At 38.5% G+C, this 17,458-nt stretch overlaps 1 protein-coding gene and 1 long non-coding RNA gene across 2 annotated transcripts in view; both read right to left on the minus strand.

Annotated features, from left to right (window-relative positions):
* Positions 1-11,438, minus strand: part of LOC102294849 (otoferlin) — a 17,752-nt gene extending 6,314 nt beyond the window's left edge. Inside the window, exons 1-30 of the mRNA XM_042222394.1 lie at positions 11,310-11,438; positions 11,153-11,215; positions 10,961-11,045; positions 10,712-10,871; positions 10,449-10,635; positions 10,144-10,330; positions 9,787-10,010; positions 9,382-9,490; positions 8,963-9,140; positions 8,701-8,821; positions 8,515-8,615; positions 8,340-8,430; positions 8,133-8,249; positions 7,869-8,021; positions 7,567-7,756; positions 6,730-6,854; positions 6,490-6,624; positions 5,429-5,590; positions 5,219-5,338; positions 4,961-5,122; positions 4,665-4,827; positions 4,504-4,577; positions 4,399-4,425; positions 4,151-4,282; positions 2,776-2,848; positions 2,051-2,169; positions 1,816-1,953; positions 1,573-1,704; positions 1,161-1,288; positions 878-1,048 (exon numbers count right to left, since the gene is read on the minus strand). Of these exons, the coding sequence (XP_042078328.1) occupies positions 878-1,048; positions 1,161-1,288; positions 1,573-1,704; positions 1,816-1,953; positions 2,051-2,169; positions 2,776-2,848; positions 4,151-4,282; positions 4,399-4,425; positions 4,504-4,577; positions 4,665-4,827; positions 4,961-5,122; positions 5,219-5,338; positions 5,429-5,590; positions 6,490-6,624; positions 6,730-6,854; positions 7,567-7,756; positions 7,869-8,021; positions 8,133-8,249; positions 8,340-8,430; positions 8,515-8,615; positions 8,701-8,821; positions 8,963-9,140; positions 9,382-9,490; positions 9,787-10,010; positions 10,144-10,330; positions 10,449-10,635; positions 10,712-10,871; positions 10,961-11,045; positions 11,153-11,215; positions 11,310-11,396 (3,914 nt within the window). The 5' untranslated portion in view covers positions 11,397-11,438. The remainder of the gene's footprint in view (positions 1-877; positions 1,049-1,160; positions 1,289-1,572; positions 1,705-1,815; positions 1,954-2,050; positions 2,170-2,775; positions 2,849-4,150; positions 4,283-4,398; positions 4,426-4,503; positions 4,578-4,664; positions 4,828-4,960; positions 5,123-5,218; positions 5,339-5,428; positions 5,591-6,489; positions 6,625-6,729; positions 6,855-7,566; positions 7,757-7,868; positions 8,022-8,132; positions 8,250-8,339; positions 8,431-8,514; positions 8,616-8,700; positions 8,822-8,962; positions 9,141-9,381; positions 9,491-9,786; positions 10,011-10,143; positions 10,331-10,448; positions 10,636-10,711; positions 10,872-10,960; positions 11,046-11,152; positions 11,216-11,309) is intronic.
* A 524-nt stretch (positions 11,439-11,962) lies between these two features.
* LOC121814803 lies at positions 11,963-13,918 on the minus strand. The gene is made up of 3 exons (XR_006054576.1): positions 13,724-13,918; positions 12,619-12,688; positions 11,963-12,087 (listed from the first exon to the last, which is right to left on the minus strand). It is a non-coding gene; the product is annotated as an uncharacterized LOC121814803 (long non-coding RNA).
* Positions 13,919-17,458: the final 3,540 nt, after the last annotated feature.

A 17,458-nucleotide genomic window follows, 5' to 3' on the forward strand; every position in this document is an offset into this window, starting at 1 on the left:
TTTAACACAAATCAAATTCATCTAGACCGGGACGTCAAACTCATTTTACATCATGGGCCACAGCCCACTTTTATGTTAATTAACTGTGACTTAACTACTTTGGTAAAGTACAACTGGCCATGTGGATGTCTTTATCAGCAGAAAAAGCTGTAAAACGTATGAAAGTAAAAGTACAAAATGTATGCCTCCTTCACATTTTACAAACCCATCCAGTGGCCCAGATTAGGACCCTTTGCCAGGCCAATTCTGGGCCCCGAGCCTTGGCTTGTGACACCCCTGATCCAGACTGATTTGATGTAAGTTGCCCAGTTCTGGAGATTAATTTAATTGCCTTGTTACCCAGTTGGGCTTCTCGAGAAATCATGATGTCTTTGCTCCAAACTTTATCATAAGCAGTTTTAAGTACAACAGATGTCTATTCATATTAATGTACAGAATTCACCTGCTTGCTGCTACTACTGCACATTCACCCAGTGTATATACTATATGTATGTATATATATATATAATGTTCTTCCTCTACACCCCCCCCCAATTTTTGCACATGTCGAGTAGCGTGTCAGGCTACATTTCACTGTGTGTTATACTTGTATAACTATGCATGTGACAAATAAAGAACCTTGAACTTGAACTTGAACTTGAACTAGGTTTTTCTTGACATCTATGGAGACAGACTAGCAACAGGTTAACTATTAATGGTGGCTGTGAGCTATAATGTTAGCTAGCTGAACGCTTTCATTTGATTGAATTTGTAGTAAAGTTTGTGGTGAAGAGCAGTGCATCTATTGAAAATGAACAAATTAAAGTACTGTTTTTTTTTGTTTTTGCTTTCATGTTGGCTAATGCTACTTGAGTCAAACAGATTGTGTGATCCTTACATTGCGTAGGCGCGTGTGATACCACACGTGGCTCTGTGTTTGCTGTAGAAACGGTTCTCGAGGTCAATTTTGGTTTCTCCAATGAGATCATCAGTTCCCACCAAGTCCCAGTCATAAATTGACACAGTTAATGTGGAATCCATTGGGAATGTGGCCTCCACATCAAAAGATCTAATAAGAGACAGATTTTAGTTTTAAGGTTTTAATTAAAATTCAGTATATTCACAAAAAATAAAAACTTCGTAAGATCGTATAGATAAGGCCATGCTCTAAAATTACTTACTTGCCAAACAGTGGGTTCAGCTGTTTTGAGATGTAGTTCTCTTTGTCTTTTATCTCTGTTTTTCCCAGTTTTATTGCAATGTAGGGGTCGGCTTTACCGTTTATGTCTGCTGGATGCAGATCAGTTGCCTACGAAAAAAAATGGATAAATCTGAGTATGATAATAATAAGTAAGTCTAGCATTCTCGGCTATGACCGGTAACCAGCCAGTCAGCCTTAAACATTTCCAAATGTGGGTGGGTATTTGAAAGAAACTCTCAAAGGCAAAGTGGCTAAAGCTAACGTATGCAGAGCTCAGAACCATCCACAAGCTAGCACCCTTGGTATGAACCTGACTATGAGCACTCAAAGGAGCTAAAGGACCTCTTCCCAGGATATTGAAATAAATATTCACAGCAGAGCACATAGCTTACCCTGATGACATAGATCCGAACAAGGACGTTAATGGGATCATTGCTAGGAATGTTATTAAACATTCCCATGTTGGAATCAAAGTTCATGTCTCTTGGCATATCATCCGACACTTTGTACATGCACAGCGAACCCTGAATTGACACAGCGATACAAATGAAAGGGCATTCAGAGGAAAATATGAAAGAATTATTTAAAGAGCTTTGACTTTCATCATCAATGAAAAAGAAGAGACAATTTCTTACTTTGAATTTTCCAACAATCCTATCTTCATCTGTCACATTCTGATCATCATCATCACCGGCTTTTCCCCTGTACAGGTTAAAACTGTGCAGCCAGTCCTCAAAGTTACCAAAGTCGCTTTCCAGTTCCTTAGGATACACCTGAACACAGATAAGTGTATATGTAAACACATAAATTAGGTTTGGAATGACTTGTTTTCTAAGACCGTGTCTGTATGTCGCAGTCACAACTGTATACCTTCAGCTCATCCAGCTTTGGCTTTTTCTTCTCATAAGGGTCGACTGCCGGTTTCTTCTTATCTTTCTTTCCTTTTCCCTTCTTTGTGCCTTTCACAGGAGAGTCATCAGGTTTGATATCTGAGTACAGGTTAGTGGTGAGGACACAGGGACAGGGAGAAGGAGCAGAGCGCTCGAGACATGAATTCCACATGAAAGTTGCCATTACGATACAAAGCAAGCATGCCATTGAACTCCTGAAGTATAGAGTTCAGTGAGAATGCTTGGTATTGTGACGGGATCCTCCAGGTAAGCTGTAGGTATTGGCTGATTCTTTATTGTGTGCCATGCTCCATCATCTTTGTGTTTTTAGTCACTGTCTTGTTATTGACAACTTTCATGGCTAGCATATGACAAATATGCATGTACGGGAGAAGAAAACAAGCAATTGTCCTACGAATGGAAATTTGGATTCATGTCAGCATCTACATGGAGGCATTCTTGGGCTATGAAGGCTATGAGGTTCACTACTGCACTGTAGAACAAAACAACAGAGTTAGTGAGCTAATAAAGGATGAATTTTAAACTTAGGCACACGTGTCAAACTATGAACATCACAGATTTTTATTAAAGCACATAAAAACAATATTCAGCAAACACAAAAACATATGGAGATGCAATTAGTGGATTTTAAAACTGATGACAAAAAGAAGAAATTTAAGGTTTCTTTTTTTTTTTTTTTTTTACCTCCACCATCTGCAATGTCCATGTCATCTTTGTCCTCTGAGTCTGAGAGAGCTGCCTCTTGAGCCTTGAGTGACTGAAAGAGTAAAGCTCTATTTCTTAACTGTCTAGACCAAACAAAACCTCCTACTTATCAGCTATAGTATCAAGGTTAAGATCCATTAAGTCTAAAAAAAGTCTTGAAGAAAAATTCAATCAACAGCACTGTGCAAAAGTCTTTAGCTGCCCTTTATTTTGAAAGGAAATTTGAAAATAGTTGCAATGATTTACTGAAACATGCAAACAAATACAGAAATGTTGTATATAAAGAAAGAACTATTTGTAAAGATTGAATGAGCTTGAACGTTAATATTTGATACGATCACCTTTATTCTTCAACACAGCCAAAGCTCTCTTAGGCAAGATTTCTTGTTATTTCTTTAAATAATTTTCAGGAATAGTTCTCCTGGATTTATGAAGGACATTCAAAGCTCTTCTCTGAATGTTGACTGCCTTTTGTTCCATTCTTTGCAAAGATTATCCCACAATGCATCAGTAATGTTGAGGTCCGGGAAGGCCAGTCCATGACTGATAGTGTCTCAGTGTTGTACCTCTCTCCCGATCTCCTTGATCCATACTGACAATGATTTGATCCAAAAGCTTCAAATTAGAATTCATAACCCTATTAGACATATTATTACTGATTTTCAGCTCAGGTCTTGTGTTATTTGGCACACCGCAGCCTTTTCTCCCTGTTTCTCTTCCTTAATAAGAATGGCTTCTTGACAGCCATCCTTCCACCGAGAGCATTTCTGATGAGGCTTGAATGAGCAGTAGATAGATAGACCTAAGGAGATGCATCTCGCAGATTCTGTGTGATTTCTTGCTGGCCTTTTTTCCTACTTCTTAATGATATGACGATAGTCTTTAGGCCTGCTGCTTTTGATTTTGTCCTCCACTTTTACCAGTTTCTTTAATTTTTTAAAGGACACATTGCACATAATGGCGATATATGCAAAGTTTTTGGCTAATAACTCTTTGGGAAACGCCTTTTTCGTTCAAAACACTTGTTCATCCCTCGTTCCACCCTAGGTCTTTTTATGTTATATAGGTCATTGATACCAAATAAAGAAAAAGCAGTTTCTCGGAAAATGGTCACATAGAAGAACTGGACTCTAAATAAGTAAAAAAGCAGCCAATATCCAAAGAAAAACTCTGAAAGTCCCACAGAAATCCTGGAGCACTATTGCTCAAGAACACTTTAAAAAAAATTTAAAAGACAGGCAGTAAGCAAAACATAAAGAAATGAGACACAACTCAAAACTTTCGTGTAGTACTGCATCATCATACTTTGCAACATTGTTAACATTATATAATCAGTCAAAATAAGACTTGTTACCTCTGTCAAAGTTTCAATGGAAGCGAAATATTTGGACCACCAGTCCAGCATGCTCTCATCAAGTTCCTCCTCCTCCATCTCATCACCCTTCTTCCTCTTCTTTTTCTTCCCTTTGCCATCCTTGTCATCATCCTTTGTATAAAAGTAACACAGATCTTTTGATTAAGGCTTTGAGACATCTTGATTCACCGTGATATAAAATAATGCAGTTTGATTTATAAATCAAGCAAGCACAGATCTCTACTCACCTCAACTTTGACCACAGCATCAGAGCCCTACAAAGGAACACCAGATTGTGTTTACTTTGTATTTTTTATCTCGATAATTTTCAAATTTTCAAAAGTTACACTTACACAGTCAAGTTTGACAACAGTTTCCACTTTCTTAAAAGAAGGCTCAGAATCCATGCTGACAACAATAATTTCCTCTGAAAGAAAAAAAAAATCATCATCACAAACTGTCAGACAATACTGTGTGGCGCAAACATATATTCTACTTTTCTATTATTTGATACCTGTAGTGGACCAGTTGTTGGCTTGCTTCTCAGCTCCCCTGTAGATGAACTTCCGCAGAGTGGTGACAGCATGAGAGCCAACCAAAGTGTAGCGGCCAAAAGCTCTACAGTCCACTACTCGGATGTTCAGCGGCGGGTGAAGCAACTCATTTTCAGGCAAGTCCTGACACACAAAATCCAGAGTGAGTTCTTGCAGAGCAGGTGTGGTGGCTGACATGAGTCAACCCAAGCTTCAGTTCTATGTTTGAACGCAAATGCATTGACGGAAAAATATATCAATAGTGCGAGTACGGTACCACTTCAAACCACTTGACAAGAGTGCTGAAGTTGGGGTTTTTCCTGTAGTTGGAGATGAGGGCAGACTGAACTCCCTTTCCAGCACATTCAATGTCCACACGAGGCCGGTCCACCTGGGCGAGATTCACCCTCTTCAGGTCCCTCAAGCCCCAGAACAAAACCTAAAGAAAAGAAAGGTTAGCTGACATTACAGATGTTTTACTTTCTTTCAGTGAATGTCCGTCAGTTAACAGTCAAAGCTATTCTGAAGTCTTTACTTCAATCCTGTACTTGCTGAGCACTGGTCTGATCCCCAGTGGTACTGGGAGGATTGGGCCACGGTCTATATCTGTAGGACCATCTATGGGAGGTAGGTCAGCTTTTCCATTGGGGCCAATCTAAAGGACGATATAAAGAACTATGAAGCAAATGAAGTGATGGAAGCATAAGCTCACAGGTTGATGTTGTCTGTACTTTGGAAAGCTAACCTGCAGCAGTTCAAAGGCTGCCAGCATTTCTCCAGCAGTGCAGTTTCCACGGTAGATCTGATAGTACTCCAGTTGGGGAGGAAAACGTGGGGGACCGTAGTGCTCATCAGCCATTTTGACCACAGGCTTAGCAAAGGTTCTGCCCATGAAGTCAGCTTTACCCTGAAAGCAAAGGACCAGACGCAGTGAAAAATCTGATTATTTTAAAAAATGCTCTTCTTGGCTTACCGTATTAGTGTTTATATTGCAATGAGTGCATTTAAAAAAGCAATTAGAGAGCTGATTGTGAAGTAAGTAGTCCTATTAGCAGGAAGAAACATGGCTCAAGGTGCACATGTTTCACACTAGATAAAAAGGACTGAAGATAAAAGACAAAGTAAACAATGAAAGATCCCTAAAATAACCAGTGAACTGCAAAACAGATATGCATTTATGCACATTCAGAAAATGAGTGAATATTTAATCATTGTTTCTATAAAAAAAAAAAAAAGAACAAAAGCAACTTAATCTTTCTTGCAGTTAGTGGTTATAAAAAAGTCAAAAATCCTGTTGGTCACATACAAAAGCACAAGTTTTACTTAAAGGAATGCAACAGGGATAAGTTAATCACGAGGGTCCATCAGGTCCTTATGGACATATCTTATTCCTCTTGCATGCCTTTCAAAGGAATCTACTCTGCACACATGACAGTGCTGCTACAGTACATCAAGCCAATCCACACTCTACTTATCCAAAGGGTCATCCAAAACAATGGTGTTTTTGTCAGGAGATAATATAAAATAGTCAGTCAGCAAACAAATTCCTTCAGATATAATTCATGTCAGGTTGCTATGGAGACAAAGACAAACTCAATGAAATCAACCCAACCATTTATGCAAAAAAAATGTAATCATAAAAATAAAAATATTGCGGGTATACCGCATGCTACTTTTAGTCTCTCGTGACTAGGTTAGTCATACATTTCAACATATAAAGATGAAGGATCATGGTAAGACTGCTGTCGAGGTTTTGCCCACATTATTATAAACAGAGAGGCCTCTGTATATCAAAATAACCCTTACCACTGTGTCTTGATCATAGAGCTCAATGACAATAATAGGAGGGTCATCTCTCAGTTCACTGGCCTCCCCAAACAACTCCACATTCTCAAAAACCAACAGCTGGTCCCACGTGGGGCAGAGGGTCTCAGCCAGCACCTGCAAGAAGACAAAACGTTTAAAGTGATCGAGAACAGGTTTTCAAGTACATAAAATTTCATGCTAACAAGTGATCTCATTAAAACAACTTTTGATCTTGCCCACCTCAGTGACTTGGCTTTGCGATGAGAAGAAAACTCTTGCAAATGGATCGGACAGACCTGTGCTGTCAGCGGCGAACAGGCTGCGAGCCTGGTACATGTGGACCCTCAGCTGGAAGATTTGTTTCACTACAGAGAAGTAAAATCTCATAAGTGACCATAGAAGTATATAACAGTATATGTAATTCTTGCCTACGTTAGATTTAGAGATATACTTTTTCTTTTTTTGCCATGCACTCCATATAAAAGACAGGTTGCAGCTTCCAGGTGTAAAAAAAGAAGCCAAGTAGCAAATCCCTCTAATGACCAGCAGGAGGTGCCATTATGGTTTGGAAATTATGTGTGATTGTTCGTTACTATTAAGGTTCAGAAAGACAATAAAGGCCACCTTAAAGAAATGAAAACTTTGTGATTGATGAGTTTCTATTGAATGGGTGATTAATGTCAGTCAAATCCACCTCTCACTCATAAAGACCAGTTTTACACCAAGATACAAATCTCTCTAAGGCCTCATGACAAGACCTCACTATCCAGTGGGTGACAGCATAGTGACTATGACAATCTAAACAGAGTCTATTTTGTGAGCATAGCATGTCCACCCACCTGCAGCCAATCAGAAGAAAGCTGGCTTAAAGCGAGGAAGGCCATAAAAAAGAGTAAATATAACTATATGGTAAAGGATAATTTTGAACTGAGATTCTCACAAAGCTAATCTAGTAAAGTTGAAGAATAAATTTACACAGCTGTGAATGGGTATAATTTGTCCCTTTAGCCACAGTGTGAATGGTAGATATCTGTTATGAGAAAAGCTGGTGTAAGGTGAGCTGCAAAATGGCCTTACTCATGTAGGTGAGGCTGATGGGTGGTGAGGCTGGCAACCCGGGTCCTCTGGACAACTTATTTTCCTCAAATCCATTAGGTAAGCCACTCAGGTAGTCTTTGCGCTGCCTGCTCAGACCCAGCCACAGATAAATCTCTATCTTGGATTGCACTGTCCACCCAGCTGGTCCAAAGCCCTTTTTACCAGGAATCTTTACAAGAGGAAAATACAAAACACTTTAGCTGCTGAAGAACACAGAATACAGATAAGGAAAAGTTTCATTATAGACTGGGAGTTTGTATCAGAATAGATTAGGTACTCGCCCTGAGAAAGATTGTTTTGACTTTCCCACAGTCTTTTCCCTTCTCCTCGTATATGCTGGAATAAAGGATGTCCTTAGAGGGGACACGTGCATAAGCAATACGCTTTCCATTGCTTATCATCCATATGAAAACATCTGGAACGCTGTGTTGAGGCTGCAATAAGAATGAGTCCTCATTTAAATATGTTACTGAATAACCACTATAGAACATACAAATGCACCAAAAAAGATTATTTGTAAATAAAGACATAGACATAAATCTCACTTCCTCAGCCAGAAAGCGCAGCTTCGACAGGAAGTTCTGAGCCAGCTTCAGCTTATCTCTCACTGTGCTTTTTTTCACCTGTGACCTCATGGTCTTAGCTTGCTGACCAATGGCCTCCTAAAAGGAGGAAGAGGTTCAGCAGTTAGCACAGTACAAATATAATCAATAGGTGGGAACAATAAAGATTACTCTTTTGAGTTTACGTACCACTTCCGACAAGCACAGCTTCAGTCTCTCCTTGTCAAGTTTGGTTCTGCCCGACTGACTCTGGTCCTTGTTTGCCAATGAAAGAAACTGACTGAAAGAGTTAAGGTTTGGTGAGTGCAAATGTTTACAATCATTAAAAACATTTCATGTGCAGCTTAGGTTTGTAACCACAGACCTGCATCCTTGGCTGAGTTCCTCAAGAACACCTCTAAGCCTGCGCTCGGGATAGGCCTTCTCTGTTTTAATGATCTCTTGCACATCATTTAGTCCATCCTCCTATGAAAGCAACATAACGATAATGATTTAAATTATGTTGGCGTTGACTTAGACAAACTTAGCTTTAAGTTAATGCATGACTTGCCAGTTTATCAGCAATATTGTCAATAATGTTGGCATTATACAGCCTCCTTCTCTGGTCTTGCCACCAGCTCTTGATGTAAATGCACGGCTTCCTCTCAAAATATGGCAGATGGAAATAATTTCTGTGGATTAAAATTAGAGCGTATCTAACATGTTGTTTTTTTAAAATACCTAAATCAATACTTCTAAACTGTTTTTACAATCTTTTAAATCAAAGCAAGAACTAAAAACTTTTGTATTGTATGTGATATTATTGCTCTGACCGGTCTGTGATGACAGGTTTCATGGGTGGGGTTGTTGCCACTGACTGCAGGTCTCCATCGTCGTCCATCTCCTCTTCACTGGAATTGTTGATCAGTTCAGTTTCCTCTTCGTCTCCATCACCCTTCTTCCCCTTTGTTTTTGGTTTGACAACTCCATCGTTCTCATTTCCATAATAACCTGGCAACAACCATGATGTTAACAGTTAAACCATAAAAGATGCAGTACTTACTACATATCCAGCAATTATAGTATATATGTGATTCTATATTTTTTAAAAACTACAGCAACACAGCTATTATTCTAATATAGTAATGGATAAAACAGTGTAAGGATATTTAATAAAGGTCATTAGGCATGCTAATTTCTCAAAAGAAAGTCTGCTAAACACTAAAACTGACAACGAGGTGATGGAAAGTACCTATGGTGACCTCAAAGTGTATGGGCTTATCACCAATCTTTCTATCAACCATTGTGGCCTCCAGGAAGGAACTGAAGAGGAAAAATTCCTCAACCTTTCCAGTGGCGATCTGTGAAAACAAAAAATGGAAAAGTATAATCATCTGTAAATGAATAAAGACTTATATAAAGGTGGCATCAATGTAAAACAAAAAAAAGGTTAAAGCACTTTTCATTACATATTGACAACAATCAATTTATCCCATATTATGAGGGATACCACTGTGTTTAGCCACATTGATGCAAACAGCTATTAATAATACACCAGGTACTATTAATAATTCACAGTAATTGCAGGCACATAACCCATCAGTAGGAGAAACAGTTGGCTCCATCTGCATGACTGCCCATCCAGTCAGGCATTCACCTCTGAGATGTTGGGTATTCCCTCCATCTGCACGTCTGTGGAGCTGGTAATTTCAGGGGAGGAGGTGTCCAGGAGCTCCATGCCAAGGCTGATGAGCAGACGGGCTCTGAAGGACACGCCCTCTCCAAGTCCATCATTTAACTCCTGGTATTCGTCCATCAGGGTGTAGGTACGAGTGGAGCCATACATGTTCACCCAAGCAGGCCCAAGAGTCGGAAGGAAGCCTGAAAAACAAAGAGAAAAGGGGATTTTAATCTAATAATTTGCAAGAGCAAAACTAACTGACATGTCAAAAGAAAATCTTCTGCAGTTAATTTGTGGAGAAGATATTTCTTCAAACATTTAAAGTTGCATCACCTTTGTCCCCATCGTTAGAAATCTTGCGCAGGTCTAAGAAGTGCGTTCCTATCGCAACATCATTCACTTTATCCGAATCTCGGAGCTGGATCTTTATACGTTTGCAGAGTGGTGGAAACATCTCAGTGAAAACAATTTGCTCGTTCCAGATAGGCTCATAGCAGCTCTTCTGAACTGATGTTTTCCCCTGTAGCAATCACACATTGTAAACTTATGTTATGTCAGTGAGATTTAGATTTTGAGCTGGATGAGAAAAAAAATGCTACATAGGGGAACGAACGCATGGCAGCTTTGTTAGCACTCACCTTCTGCCCAGCAAACTGTACTTGGACATAAGGATCAACCAGGTCCTTATTTTCTCCTATGAAGGCCTTTTTCACATTCGCCATGATGCTGGTGTTCATTCTGGGGAGCCCCTCAGCTCTGTAGATCTTCAAGTAATAACGAGCCCACTGCCTCTCTGCAGGCACCCCCTCAGGTAATAAGAGATTCCTGAAATAGAGAGATAATATATTTTCTTCACTAGTTTCAAATGTTAAAAAAAAGAATACATCTGTGTTTTATTTACCCATCTATGTCATCTTCTTCAGATTCATTTGCCTTGTGTGGAGTTTTTATAGTGTCCCCTTTAGCCACAACTGCAATATCACATTTAACGTAGCCCTTACAGCCAGCTGTGATGTCATCAGGGTCAGACAAGAGAGCCCATTTGTGGTAAAACTGATGATCTACAAGTCAAGGAAGACATATTTATTAATGCATTTGTATCATTAATGTAGTGATATTTTTAAAAAGCTGATCTCGATTAATTCTTTACCAGGCTGGGAGTAGATTGTGCCTACATCCATTTTAAAACTTCCAACCAGGGTCCCACTACGCAGAAGATTTTTGGAGTGCACTACCTATAGTTTGGTTTAGGGAAGTAAACAACACAGGGTTTAGTGCGCTTGTGAAAAGGAACTGCTATCAGTGACTTTTACATTTAACTATAAGGAACGGGACGACTCACAGACACTTTCAGGATTTTGTCAAACATAACATCTGGAGGGACGTGGAAGTCGAACACAAAATACTGGAGATTAAAAGAGTTTTAATGACAATGATGCACAGTTGCCCTTTTAATAAACTTTAATAAAGTATTATACATGATGTAATGACAGACTCACTTCGTTGTAATATGGGCAGTTGGTTGATTCCTTCATTGAGGTGTACTTTTTATCTTCTCCGATCTCCACGCAAACCATTGGATCCATGTTCAAGCCCACCAGCTGTCTGGCTTCAATCACTGTCACACTGACCTGGAATTAAATAATCAAATGTTTTGCTATTGTTTAAGAAGCACTACATTAAATATAAAAACATAAATACACTCAATAACAACTTTCCCTTGCCTGATAGTCTACCGGTCTTCCAGAGCTGGGCTCCATCTTGATGTCTGGCTTTGACCTGCATCGCAATGTGAACGTGGTTAATGTAGAGTGAGACAGACGCAAATAAATGACCTTCATTGTCATTATACAATGTATAATTAAAATAAAAATAATAAATAATTAGAATTAATACAAATAGGTAAGTAACTAAAGATAAAAAATAAACACAGCGGCATTGTGCACAACTTAGCTAGCGTAAAGTGTTTATAGTCAAGTGTGTAGTGAGGTGGAAACTTCAGTAGTGGAAGCAAATGCTAGGATTAACTGTTCCTCAGTCCACTCGTTCTCATTTTTATTGTTCTGAATGGTTTTGCAGGATGGCAGCAGTTTGAACAGAGATCCAGGGTGTGTATCTCTGTTGCTGTTCATGCACTACAGAACTCTTGCCTCTTATTAGACACGTTGGTGGTGACAGCTGTGACTGAGGCCAGTGAGATGGTGTCAGGGTCCACGCCTCCTCCCATGAACATGCCCTGGCGATCCAGGTCCTCTGTCTCCAAAATTGCTGGCTCATCTGTAGATCAAATAAAAGACACAGAGTGAGGAAAACGAGTTATTTTAGTAGCAGCGTTAATTCCAAGAATGTCATTACAAGAGAAGACCCCAAAATACCTTCAGCCTCTCCCAGTAGAGACAAAAGAGAATACAGCAGGTAGCCTGACTGCTGTGACAGTGGCAGTCCAGTATTTACTTCAGGAAATAAAGCCAAAATACTACCCTTCCCAGATTGATACCAATGCCTTACACCATTAATAGTAGCGACATTATACTAGTTGTTTTCACCAAGAGGACACAGAGAGATGAAACCATAGAACATAATTTGAAACCCATCCTGCTGACCTTTTGATATGATACATCTACCAATTAGAAGCAACAGTGCAGGATTAATTATCTAATATCCAAATAGCTATTAGGCTATTGAAATGTTAACAAGATTGGCATATAAAAGCTGATATTTTGTATTTTATATTCAGGATACTAATACATTTTGAGTGGTTGCTGGGTTTTGAGTTATTTTGACCTAATCATCCATGATGGCCAATACCTCCATTTCTGTCCTCCTTTTGTCCACGGTTCTTACTGCGCTTCATGGTTCACGACAATCATCGAGTGCTCTGTGAAAAAAATAAAACAATAAAAATTTCATAACAATTTTGTACTTTTCTTTTTATCAATATGAGTGAACTAATGGTCTGTGCGTTTTTTGTTTTTTGTATATTTTCTGTGCATGTTCTGTTGCCAGAAACAGCAACCAAACCCATTCTTCAGTAACACACCTGCAAAACCACAGCAGAATAAACCATGGCACTTTACTATTGGCCTGTGCTGCAGATAGAGGCTAAATTATTAGGACTGTTTAAATTAAATGCTAAAACAAACAGCAAACAAAAAGCAAGTGTAAGGACAGAACACAGCACAGAAGGTGTGTAAGAAGAAGGGTGTCACCATACTACCACACCCCGGATTACCCTTAAAAAGGGCCTTTTCAATTATTTAGATTGGCTGACCTTAATACATGAATTGGAGGGGATACATTTCACATGCATTGTGAAAAATAATACACTTAAAATAATTAATTTTGGAAGTGGCACACTGTGGGGCAGGTGCCAGGATAAAAGAAAACGTAAGGACATGATTAACAGCTTGGACAATGGAAAATTCAATTTTTCCCTCATTTATCTGAGATTTAAAAAAATATACGGAAAATTGGATTTCTGTGGTGTCAATTAACTAGCATGTGTCACCTTTTCTAGCTGTTTTGAATTTTGCTTTTTTATATTTTCAGTTTTCACTAATATCCAAAAACAAAGCAATATATTACAACACTTTCTGTTGAATGTATAAAGCAAGCATCAATGCTTCAAACTGCTCAAACCAATACCAACTTAAGCACTCTTATGAGATGCACACTTAGAAAATTTAGAATAACTAAAAGAATGAATATTTTTGCAGCTCTGAAACATAACTTTTTTTTAACTCAACTGAATCTAATCTACCAAGCCACGAAAGGGTTCCTCATCAAAGAAACAGTCTTTCAAGTATATTGCAAAAACACTGAGGCCTAATTGCCAAAGTTATTTGCACAGTACAGCTGATCTTTCACTTAACTTGGTGTTGCTAAGGACTTCAAATAATCTGATCATACATACCATACAGAAGGAATGATTCCCCTGTGTCCTTCCTCTAAGCAGGCTGTTATTTTTTCCTCTTTTTTTCCCTCTGGAAATGGCAAAAACACTACGTAAACATTTTAGACATTTGCGCAGCACAAAGAATAAGGCTACAAAGTAAAGTTGCGCAGAAAAGAATTTGGTTTGTCTAAGTCTAAAGTTGGGCAGGAGTGATGTGATACACCAATGAATAGTGCATGAGTGTTGAACCCGAGACTGGTAACTATAACTAGGGACCGCTGAGAGACGTCACTGTCTGCCAATCCACACAGGCTCTGTCTGCTACAAAGGATATATGTATTAAGCTTCTTTTTTTAAATATATATATAAATATATCTAAAATATTTCAAATGAACGAGATAGTTCATGATCATTCTATTGTAGTGAATCTTCCTAACATAGCCTGCAAAGCTTCAATACCACTACTGGAAAGTATGTTTTAAGTACAATTTAGAAAGTATGTTGCACTAAATAATAATCAAGTTTGCTACAATGTGAAGATAAAGACAATTCTAAGATTTTCATAGTGTTACCATAAGTTAGGGTTGTATAAAAAAATCTACTGGAAGTGCTTTAAACTGTGTGAACTTTGGGTAATCAGTATATTGCTGTGTAACGAGTGATAGGATTTCATGGAAGTAACCAAAATGTCAGCCCATCCTAGCCGAAAGAATGCTGCCTTTTAATCATTAATAAGGTGCTGCGCACAATTTGGTCCTGGGGCACACATGCATTTTCTTTTATCATCATCGTGCAATTGCCAAATGATGTCAAACCATATTTGCAATGCCTTGCGTTTCAAATCCATTTAAGTTTGAGCAATTTCAAAGATGACCTGAATTTTGAGTCACTGTTGTTATTTCATTAGGGCTATTTACTTGAAAGATTAAGGAACCAGCATGTGTTTTTAACAGGGGGAGTAGAAGTATTTGCCAAAAGCCTTGATTGTGTTGCATTATTTTGCCGACCTGAGATATGCTTTAGCAACTTCTATTCAATGCAACTTCTCTTGCATGCTGAAGTACAACTCATCATCTCATCAATTACACATACAGCCAGTCTGTAAGCTATACGTCAAAGTCTAAAGTTCCTAGTATCCGATGAAACAAGTCCCTAAATTATTTAGATGGCCCAGTCAGTGTTGCATGTGGCAACCTCATTAAGAGGCAGTATCACTGTTCACAATAAAAGAAATAGATTTGCTTGCAGGAAATAACACAAACACAGTATCTTTGTTATCATGTAGGGAAAAATGCCTATGGATAACACTCTTAATTAAATGATGCAAAGACTATTTTAAGTGATGCATGTATGAAACTATTTTGGGGAAATGCATTTCAAACAAAACACTTTTTAACTTTGTGCAGTAGCTTCCTTGTTTTTACCTAGATCCGTAACAGATATATTCTTTTCCCACCTGCGCAGTGGGAAGTGTCAGCTCAGTGACACCAGCCTGTGGTGTCACTGGTGTCTGTTGAGGGATTCTGCTGTTAATTACATGATTCAATACCAGCTAAGAGGGGTTGAGGAGATGTCCTAGTTCCTCCAGGAGAGCTAACCGTGTCACCAATAGTGCAAAGTTACTGGTTGCCCCTGCTGTCTCATATACTAACCTCATTCTCTGATAGATGTTGTCATCAAATTCAACTTTAAGCACAGAAGATGACTCTAGGGACCAAACCAGTCTGCCATCGCTGGTGTTTCTGTTTTGACAAAGAACAAAAATTAACATGAATTAATAATTTCCCATAGTTTTTGTTTTGTTCTAGTGTCTCTGTGCTCTTCTTTTTTTCTCTACTCTTTCCTCTTACCTTCTAGCTTGTTAGAGCAGAGGGCTAATCCAGGTGCTGCTGGGTGTCTCTTCCTGTTATAAGGGAGTTCTTCCTTCCCACTGTCACAATTGCTTTCTCATAGGGGATCATCTGATTGTTGGGCATTTCTCGCTAATTTTGTAGGGTTTTGACCTTGCAATATTAAGCGCCTTGAATAAAATCAGATTGAAGTGGACTTCTTTATACAACATAAGAGTTTCAAAACACAATAACTGTGCAATAAAAGAAAGCATTATCTATATTATGGATGAATATTTAGGTAACACTTATGAATATGCATGAGAAAGTGACACCTTTGACAATGTCGTCTAGGATGAGTCACAGATGAGTCACAGAATGAATTGATACCAATCATGCAACCTTATCCCATGTAGGTCCAGTGTCCAAAGACCTCTTTTGGCTGTTGGTTGTAGATTGGTTATCAACATCTTATTCATGCTCCACTGACTCTGTGGGGACACCAGCTGACTGTGGTGTACTATATCATTGGGGCACATTTCAGACTGTTTGGATGACGACTCTGGCAAGCTTGACCAGTGAAACACAGCCACAGGGCATTGTTGGTGGTGGTGTTGAGTTGGCATTGTGCTAACTAGTCAGCAAGTAGGGCCTGGGTGTATTTGACCCTATATGACCTCAGAAACTAAAGAAATACTCAGAATCTGAGTGATTATTTTTAATGTCTGTGGATAGAAATGTGTACTATATATAATAAAACACCCTATTATCATATAATGGGCAAACAAAAATCATGTGAGAGCGTTTGTGTTGTCAAATTGTGTGAGCACATCATGGACAGTGCTTGGAGAGTCTATACATTTTTGCATCTTACCATGTTTCTCTCTTTAATCCCCAAGAAAGGAATGGAAACACCACCTGGTGGCCGAAGAACTGTCACTGCAGTTGGCTGTACTGTGTTTGGCTCACTACACAGCTGAAAAAAAGAGGACCATACCTGGAAGGGAACTAAAGACAAGGAACAAATATCCTTTCACTACTCTTAACAGTCAGCTGATACCCAAAATACTGCTCACAGTGCAGAGGAGACCGAATTTAGAAGGACTGTTAAACATACCTGACTTTTTTTTTTTTTAAAAGCCTTTGGAGTGAGAGTCAAAAGGCAAGGTTTTCTGATCCAAATCAAGATATGTTATACAAGATAACATATAATTTGGACTCATTTGTGTCTCTATAGTGAGCACAAAAGAAAGTTTATATGTTTAAGCTGCCAGACGGGGACACATTCACCATAAAGTATGTAGGGCTTGAAAAGAAAAATACATTTTGAGAAGCTGTAAAGTTGTTTTCATTGCAGCTGTTAGTAGCAGTCGTTCCTTCTAGCTAAAAGAGTGGAGTTGCATGTAATTATGCACATAACACAACATTGCCAGCCTTGTTAGTGTTATTAGTAATTATTTCCTACAGATATGGATTAGTTTACCCTAGTGAAAAACAGTTTCATTGTCTAGTTATTATTATTATCAATATCAATATCATTATTATTATTATTATTATTATTATTATTATTATTATTATTATTAGTAGTAGTAGTAGTAGTAGTAGTAGTAGTAGTAGTAGTAGTAGTATTAACAGTTCAACTCAAACTGCACCAGCACAGTTCTTTTCTGGTTCCTGATTGGGTCATTCTAAGTTTACTCAGAGACAGTATAGACTTTATTTTAGCTAAATCTAATGCTAACAGTTGTATGTAAGATGCCTATAAAATGTTTTCTTTTCTCTCAAAACTAACTATTTATCAGTAGATATTTGCTAATAAAAAGCTAAACGTTTTATACTTTTTAGAAAAAGTTCAGCTGATAGTTTAGCTTCATGAAGAAAGTCAGCTAATAGGCATGCTAGCTTAGTGTTTTTGTAGCTAACC

This window comes from Haplochromis burtoni, unplaced genomic scaffold (assembly GCF_018398535.1).
Source record: "Haplochromis burtoni strain Fernald_Lab_line unplaced genomic scaffold, NCSU_Asbu1 Contig_85, whole genome shotgun sequence".
Lineage (NCBI taxonomy): Eukaryota > Metazoa > Chordata > Actinopteri > Cichliformes > Cichlidae > Haplochromis > Haplochromis burtoni.